The 9260-nt window shown below is 31.7% G+C and overlaps 2 protein-coding genes across 2 annotated transcripts; both read right to left on the bottom strand.

The window, feature by feature from the left end:
* Positions 1–540: 540 nt before the first annotated feature.
* LOC145121595 (protein FAR1-RELATED SEQUENCE 4-like) lies at positions 541–1962 on the bottom strand. Its single transcript, XM_079057314.1, has 2 exons — positions 1429–1962; positions 541–1161 (listed from the first exon to the last, which is right to left on the bottom strand). Exons 1-2 carry the CDS (start codon positions 1960–1962, stop codon positions 541–543), a joined length of 1155 nt encoding a protein of 384 aa, XP_078913440.1.
* A 69-nt stretch (positions 1963–2031) lies between these two features.
* Positions 2032–5296, bottom strand: LOC145121596 (protein FAR1-RELATED SEQUENCE 5-like). Its single transcript, XM_079057315.1, has 4 exons — positions 4784–5296; positions 2618–2736; positions 2286–2544; positions 2032–2067 (listed from the first exon to the last, which is right to left on the bottom strand). Exons 1-4 carry the CDS (start codon positions 5294–5296, stop codon positions 2032–2034), a joined length of 927 nt encoding a protein of 308 aa, XP_078913441.1.
* Positions 5297–9260: the final 3964 nt, after the last annotated feature.

Consider the following 9260-nt stretch of genomic DNA (forward strand, 5'->3'; position numbering starts at 1 on the left):
ATTTACTTCATTTCTTTTGGTCTAAATGATTAAATGTTAATGTAATAACATACAATATATGTAGAAAATTTACATTGTTTATATGTTAACCTTGTGAAATTTTATATGTAAGATTAACTATGTGAATTACAGTACATATTATAACATGTATATTTTATATGTGAGGTTCACAATGTGAATTATGGTACATATAGATCATTAAAACAATTTATAGTTGAGATTCACAATGTGAATTAAATTACATTAAGACAATCTTTAACATGAAAATTTTATATATGATATTGTCAATGATAATTAATATACATAAATTAAATCATTAGCATGAAATTTTTATTAGAAAATATTCAAAAAACTAACAATAAAAAAATATCTTTAACCAAAAACAATAAATTTGAAAAAAATATATTCTATTATTAGAAATAAACTCTAAAACAATGAATATCAAAATTAACATCAATATTTCAACATTTCTATCCATTGAATGATCATTACAAAAATCAAATCTTATTTTAGTCGTCTTAAAAAAAAAGTTAGAAACAATCAGCCTTCTGTAACCTCAGATTCTAAATCAGACTTCTTAAACCTCAAAATGCAACTCCTAGCATTGTGATTTGGTTTATGACATAAACTGCACAACCTAGTACCCTTTTTAGATTTCTCAATCACTTTCTCTCTAGTGCTCTTGATTCTTTTACCACTGGCCCATCCCTTGTTTCTGATCCCCTCTGGATTATGAATGTTGATAACATCAGGTACTGCAGCTCCAATAATTTTTTCAATGTGAACTGATCTACTCGAAGATGCCCTTGATGAGGTACATAAAGGAATACCACTATCAACCTCCTGAAGTTGCTTTATATATTTAGCCAACTCATCCTCATTATTTGCTATCTTGTTAATGGACAAACGAAGAATAGCATATGCATCTTGAATCAAACATTCATTTTTACTGCCTTTATGAGGATATGAGTACTTTTTTCTCAACAATCCATCAGCTATGATATCTTTTCCCCATCTCCTCAAAATGAAATTTGATGGAATTTCATCATACTCTTTCATATTTAATATGAAAAACATATGACGACATAACAATCCTTCCTGGACAAAAAGCATGCAGCTACAACTGATGCTAATGCTATCACCCCTTCTACTAAATACAAACTACAAAATTATCATTAATAAACAAATTAATATGTGAATAAGAAATTCTATCTCATACCATTCGATAAAAAATATACAAATTAACATCAATTCACATTATTAATCAACAGGACATTAGAAATCATACTAATATAATGAAAAGTAAAAACCAATTTATAACTCTATAAAAATTCACACTATTAATTAGCAAAACATCCTACATTCACAATGTGAATTTTGAAACTACATTTTATATTTAATAAACTGTATTAGGACAAAGAGACATACCTTGTAACGAGTATTAGGACAATGAGAAGGAAGACTATTTCGATAAAAGTCGTCAGATTCTTCATCCTCATTCACATTTTTATCAATCAACTTTTTTTTCTTCTTATCTCTCAAAACATAAACTTCACTTTCATCTTCAATAACTACAGATTCTTGAACACAATGAAACACAGATTTATATAACTCTTTCTGAATGTCCAAGAAAATATTATGTGTATAAATTTTCGATGCATGCTTTTCAATAGCCAAAGGAGTCCTTAGCTTGGGGGTAGTAGTTGTGGAATGATAATCAAATAAAGATTGATGATGCCTTTGATTCTCCATTGCACTATCAAACGACATCATTAACTTCACCAAATTTGATTTATGATGCAAAAAATGTGAGAAAGCATTATTCAGACTCTCTGATCTTGAAGTAGTTCCCATCAAACCAGAAAGTTCAAGATCTCTCATAAAAGCTGGAATCCATAAATCCCTTATTTTAAAAACAGACCTTAACCAATCATTTTCTTTTAGATGAAACTTATCTAACATTGTTGACCACGAACTTTCAAAATCTTGTGGAGAACATTGAAGATTCCATATAATATCAAAAAATGTATTCTAGAAGTCCGGATGGTTATAAACATCGATAGGAATCTAAAAAAAAAGAAACACATAAGAATCATTACATATGTTAAATATTTGATGTAATTCATATTAACATAACATTTGGTTCACATTATGAATTCACAGTGTGATTTATGATTTAGATTTGTTCCTTTCATCATATGAAAATTTACATTGTGAATTCACTATATGCTTTATGATCTATATGGTTATAAACATATAGAGGAATCAAGAAACAAAAAATATACCTTTTCCTCAAGTTTTTGAGTGATGTGCCACATGCATAGTCTATGCTTCGATTCAGGAAAAACAAAATTAACAGCTTTCTTCATTGATGAATCCTGATATGTTACAATCATCATGGGAGGCTTGACAAATGCTTTACGAAACACTTCAAGCAACCACACATATGCATCTGCTGTCTCACGAGCTAGTAAACGAGCAGCAAAAGTAACACAACGCTTGTGGTAGTCAACTCCAGTAAAAAGAACAAATACCATAGAATACCTGAATTTTTTTTTATAGGTATTATTAAAAAGAACAAATACCATAAAAGGAACAAATAAGGATTAGGAATTACTTGTTTGTTTGATAAGTAGCATCAAAAGATAGTATATCTCCAAATTCCTTATAGTTGGCTTTCGAAGAATCATCAGCCCAAAAAAGTCCAGTAAGATGATCATCAACATCTTTTTGAACCTCAAATGAAAAATTAGAGAAACACAATTTTCTGTTTGTCAATATATCCACAACCATTTGGGAATCTTTGACACCAATTTTACAATTCAAATCTCTATGAAAATTTTTAAAGTCAACTGCAGTCCCTCCCCTAGAATCAAAGCCACCCTTCCTGGTACTATTTTATTTAAGTATTTTCTTAAATTTTTGCCATGAACTCGGCGAGTCTGCGTCCCGACTCGCCGAGTAGCAGCGAGGTGGACGCGGGATTTAAGCTGGGAACTCGGCGAGTCGACATATGGACTCGGCGAGTCCACCTGTCTGGATGAAACTCTATTTTCAGACATTGCACCCTACTTTACCCATTCTAAAACACCCATTTCGTCCCATTTTCCTCCCAGAGAGCAGTAGAGAACAACCCTAGCTCCTTTAGTGTTCTTGAGTGATTTTGATCTTCCAAAGAAGGTTTTGGAGCTTAGAAGAAGAAGAAAGAAGTTGGAGTGTTCCAGAAGTGAAGGTAGATCCGAAATCTACTCTGGGGAAGGCATCAAATCAGGTAATAAAACCCTCACTTTGCTCATTAGCTCTTAGGTTCCTTTTTGTCCCCAATGAATGATCTTCAAGCCTTAAAACCCCCAGATTTCGTGTGTATATGTGATAACCAGACCCTAGGAACTGAGACCCATGAGTTGGATCAGTTGCATGTCTCAGATTTGGCCAGATTGGGTGAAGAGTCGAAGGGAACTCGGCGAGTGCCAAAGTGCACTCGGCGAGTTCCATGAAGATGGCCTTAGACTCGACGAGTTGGATGAACAACTCGGCGAGTCCTATGAAGATTGTCTGGTACTCGGCGAGTCGTTCTTCAAACTCGGCGAGTCCCTTGAATATAGCCTTGAACTCGGCGAGTTGTTCTTCAAACTCGGCGAGTCATATGAACTGTCACTAGGATAAGAAGGGTTTAAGTGTAGGAGGTCCAACCCTTCGTAGTCGCACGTGGAATTAGCAATTTAACGTGTAGCTATAGTCCCAGAATCTCCAAATCTCCAAGGTTGATGTTCTGATGGAAGATTGGAGCGAATTGTGAGATCTGTTCGTCGGACTCGGCGAGTCCCCCCTTGGACTCGGCGAGTCCAGTCGCGGGTTTGTTAGTTGTCCCCGTTTAGCGAGTCAAGCTGACTCAGTGAGTGGGAACAGGGACCCGATGAGTCAGAGTCGGGCTAGACGTAGAAGTACTCGGCGAGTCGCTATATGGACTCGGCGAGTCCAGTCAATCAGAGAGTTAACTTTGACCAAGAAGTTGACTTTGACCAGTCATTTGACCTAAGGGGTATTTATGAGTACCTAATCCATGATTACAGATTTATAGCCGGTGGGTTACCAGTGCGGCAGCCAGGCGTAGGTTGAGCAGGTTTTCAGCAGCTACCCTCGAGGTGAGTTACCTTCCAGTAAAAGTGGGTCTAAGGCCACAATGTCGGCCCACTAGTAGGAGTCGTATGATAGATGGCTGTCTGTGTGATAATCATCTAGGTTTGTTACTACCTGATATGCTTTATGTGCTAGCAGATTATGATGTATGGGTTATGTGATATGTTATTATGTGGTGGTAGTAGTAGTAGGGGGTGAAACAGTCCCCGATCCGGTCGATAGGGCCTAAGGGGTAGGCCAGCACCCAGATATGCTAGGCAGTATCCGGTCGACAGGACCGAAGGGGAAGGTCGGGCACCCAGAAATGCCCGGCAGACATGCATGCTATGTGATTGTATGGTATGAGGTTCGTTGGGGGAACTCACTAAGCTTCGTGCTTACGTTTTATAGTTTTGTTTTCAGGTACCTCTTCAGCTAGGGGAAAGGAGCCGGCGCGGTAGCGGCATATCACACACACTCTTGTTTCCGCCTTATGGATTTTCTGGGATGTACTCTGAATATTTTACTATGATGTTACCGGTTTTCAGACATGAATTAATATTATGAATGTTTTGTAACGATGTTTTTATGTATTAACCTAATTTAAAAATGAAATTTTTAGCTGGTATTTTTGGGATGTTAGACCAATGTTACAAGTACCAACCTTATGTATAAAGGATTCATCAAGAAAATCCATTGTCCTATTAATCCTTAATAAGTGGAACTGATCTTGAGCAACAAGTTCATGGTTGTGATCTTCAACAAACACATAAATGTAGAACATTAAAGAACATCGGAGATTTTTGAACTTTGAAACAGCAGGGCATCTGTTCTTCTTAGAAGAAGTTCTCCTTCTCTTAACATCTGAAAATTTCACATTAACATTTTCATTCTTGAATGACTCCGTGAAATCAGATCTACTACATGTCGAATATCTAATACGAATTGTGCCATCATTGTATCTTTTTTGACTTGACATATTCACATCAAAACCACATTCTTGACCATAAGTCTTGTAAAAGTCAAGACCAATGTCCAATGAATCAAACAACAATCCTTTGAAAGGCTTCTTATGTATCAACTTATCATAAGGAACAAGCTTAAAACTTTCAGTATTGTAGAGCTCAAAATCAAAACTATAACGAGAATTACTGCTATTTGAATGATCAATATTCATACTTGAAGATGATTAATCATGAACTGCAAAACCAAACAAAATATCTATTTCATTACATTATATATAAAATGTGAAATTTATATTAAGAAAAAAAACTTACGTGATTGTTCATTAATAATTGAATGCAAATCTGAACAAAAATTACTGTTATTTGAATGATCAATATTCATATTTGAAGATGACTGATCATGAACTGCAAAACCAAAAAAAACATATATTTTATTACATTATATAGAAAATGTGAAATTTATATTAAGAAAAAAAAACTTACGTGATTGTTCATTAATAGTTGAATGCAAATCTGAACAAGAATTCAAAGAACTCATAATGAATCGTCGGTAACCTGAAGTTTATATACATATTAGAAATTTAGAATTGATAATTATACAAAAAAGGAAACAAATAAACAAGATAATCGCAAAACTTTAAAATATATGCACAAGATAAGATAAGATTCTCAAAATCACTAAAAGTTTGGAAAAAAAACTTAAATGTCAGAAGATGCACAAGATATAATTGATTATCTAAATGTCGAATATGCATTACAGACGAATGATTACAAAAACGGTCGAATGAAAAACAGTAACATCAAACGCAAATTCAACATATGACATAAATATAAAAAATTAACAATAAAAACATAACAATTTGAAGATTAAACGGTAAAATCAACAGAATTTGACAATAGACGATTACAATAACAATAAAAATAAGTTGATAAACAATGCATCGGAATTGACCTAATAATCATAAACGAAAGATGAATACATATTAAAAATACCTGATTATTAGCTGAAATCTGAAGAAACTATTAGTAAATTGGATGAAAAAGGTTGATTTCGAAGAACAGCCGAGATTTTGGATTGATCGATGAAGGACAGTGACAGAAGACGCTAACGGAGACAAACAACAACATTAGATTAGACGCTGAACTTACCAAAATGTCCCTCCGTGTTTTCTTTGGTTAATTAAGGATTAATGGCCAAGATTAAAAGAAAATAGATGGTTAAGATGAGTTCCTTGGTTCATTGATCCATATTGGTTCTCTATTGAACTTTTCCATATATATATATATATATATATATATATATATATATATATATATATATATATATATATATATATATATATAACCCTAATTATGGTTTCCATATAATCTATCACTAATATATCAAACGAATGATGTGGTTGTATATATTTAGAATTATTTATTGTGGCTTTTACACGATCTAACTTCTTTGATATATATATATATATATATATATATATATATATATATATATATATATATATATATATAACACCCTAATTATGGTTTCCATATAATCTATCACTAATATATCAAACGAATGATGTGACTGTATATATTTAGAATTATTCATTGTGGCTTTTAAACGATTTAACTTCTTTGAATATATATATATATATATATATATATATATATATATATATATATATATATATATATATATATATATATGTGGTGAGGTTCAATAGAGAACCATAATTAACCAATGAACCAAGGAACCAATCTTTTTTTCAACTTTTAGAACTTATTTTTTATCAAAAAAAAAACTAAAAATACAGAAATTCATAACTTTTTATCCTTTTTCCAATGATATAAAATTCGATTTTTTTTACGTCAAATTTACAATGTGAATCTTTGAAAATTCACAACGTGAATCCGGATTTACACGGTGAATCCGAAAAATATTTTTCACATTCACAATGTTAATATATGAATTTAGATATTTTTAGATATTTTTTTCGATAAAGAATAAGCTCTAGAAATTGAAAAAAAAAATTGGTTCCTTGAATAACAATAATTATGGTTCTCTATTGAACTTTTCCATATATATATATATATATATATATATATATATATATATATATATATATATATATATATATATAACCCTAATTATGGTTTCCATATAATCTATCACTAATATATCAAACGAATGATGTGATTGTATATATTTAGAATTATTTATTGTGGCTTTTAAACGATTTAACTTCTTTGAAATCAGCCAAGTTTTACATTTCATATATTTAATTTGTTTTAGGAAATATAAAGGTATTTATGAAACTTACCACGTTTTTAATTATCTTTAATGAAATGACTACCAAATTAAACAAAATATGAAAATGATTATCATGTTCGGAATTTAATTAAGTTTCGGTCTACATTAAGACTTTTAAAGTATATGATTACACGTTTTTTTTGAAGTTTTAAAAACAATAATCAATTTTTTTCATTGAAAAATGATCACAAGGTCCGGAAGGGGTCATTCCGATCCGAACAAAATGGCTCAAGCTCAATACTGTAGCCCAATGTTATTTATGACACCACACACAAAAATCCGGAATAAGCGTTCCAGATTTTGCAATTCCAAATGTCGTTCTACTTGCATTTCGACAAATTTTTAACGATGAATTTGTCAAACTAAGTAAGTTCTACTCTTTAAGTTATTTGTATTTGTGTTTACACACTACTACATGTATTCCAGAATGCGTTGAATAACTTCGGAATACGAAGAACGAGTCCGGAATATCTATTTTTTGTATTTTTTTGAACACATATGAGACCCATGTAAGTATCTTATAGTGTGTTTAGGACCAGTTTTTTAGTTCGAAAAATAGTTTTTTAGGGAATCCGAAATCGTTGTGTATGTCCGGAATGCGAAGAACTTAGTCTGGAACACGATGATCAATTCCAGAATGATGTTACGGATTGACACTCCAGAATAAATATTGTTTTTTACTTTTTTGTGTCTGAAATTGTTAAATAACTTGTATTAGTCTAAAGAAGAATTTGTGTGGTTGTTGTTAAAAAAGTGGGATTTACGGGCGAAGAAGTTGTATTCCATTTAGAAGAACTTTCAGAATTGCGTCCAATAAAGGTAAAATCGAATTACAAAAAATTTTAATAATTTTTATTTATATTTTTATGGTAATGTATTAAAATGTAGTTGGAATTTTGTTTTTGCAGATAAAAAAAAAAGATGCTGAGTTAGAAAAAAAATTAAAATCCCAAAGACGCCTATAAAATTAAGAAAGAAATCGGAAAGGTGTTAAAACTTAAATTGAAAGCAGATAGAACTCCCAAAGATGAGACCGCAACAAGTTTAGGTTTATATCATAGACTAGTTGCAAATAACTTTTCTTTTGTTATGGATATGTTTCAGCAAGTTGATTTTATTTTTGGATACATTTATGCAAGTTGGTTTTTAATGCGTATGTTTATATATATATATATATATATATATATATATATATATATATATATATATATATATATATATATATATATATATAATTTTCAATTTTCAACATCCAGTGACTCGATCGATGAGGGTGAGTTGCCAATAAAATATGAATTATTACGTCTTGAAGATGAGCAACGACGTCTTGTTGATATGAATGCATTAGAAATGATTCATGATTATCAACATGCGAAACAACGAATGGTAATACTAGAAATCCCATTAGCGCCTTCTGCGACCGAGGAATGGAGAAAACTAGCATTGTATAATATGCAAATGGTCCTCATTACGATGTCTGAAGATATACGACAGTTTTTGAACACAGTGGACATCATCAAAGAAAACTAGTATTGTTTTACATTCGTACGATTGGTTTTCTAATAGAAGTAGCCATAGTAGTATAACTTGGACTTTGTGGTTACAAAATCCAATGCTCCAAAACTCTTTGTAATTGTTTTCCTAGCTCCTTGCTAGTTGGTTTTCGTTAATTTATTCAACTGTTCAAAAAAAATCAAAGAAGCATGTAGGACAACTCCAACAATAGAAGATCGAGTCCAAATGACTGATAATGACTTCAACCTAATTGAGACCTACATGAAATTGTTTGAAAATCATGTAGACACGACTAGTTTGCACCGGATGCAAGTTCCCGGTTATCCTGGAAATGTACTCTAACTTTAAATATTGTAATATCTTTT

Source organism: Lactuca virosa, chromosome 6 (genome assembly GCF_052849685.1).
Source record: "Lactuca virosa cultivar CGN04683 chromosome 6, Lactuca_virosa_CGN04683_v6, whole genome shotgun sequence".
Lineage (NCBI taxonomy): Eukaryota > Viridiplantae > Streptophyta > Magnoliopsida > Asterales > Asteraceae > Lactuca > Lactuca virosa.

Bases quoted from the DNA above. Each gene is read 5' to 3' on its own strand.
- LOC145121596 (XM_079057315.1), bottom strand. From the start codon at position 5,296: ATGAATATTGATCATTCAAATAGCAGTAATTCTCGTTATAGTTTTGAT. The intron at 2,737-4,783 runs GTTGGTACTTGT...TTTTCATTTGAG, and splicing joins ATGAATCCTTTATACATAAG to GTTCAAAAAGATGTTGATGA. The intron at 2,545-2,617 runs GTAATTCCTAAT...AAAAAAATTCAG, and splicing joins GCTACTTATCAAACAAACAA to GTATTCTATGGTATTTGTTC.
- LOC145121595 (XM_079057314.1), bottom strand. From the start codon at position 1,962: ATGTTAGATAAGTTTCATCTAAAAGAAAATGATTGGTTAAGGTCTGTT. The intron at 1,162-1,428 runs GTATGTCTCTTT...ATAATTTTGTAG, and splicing joins GTCCTAATACTCGTTACAAG to TTTGTATTTAGTAGAAGGGG.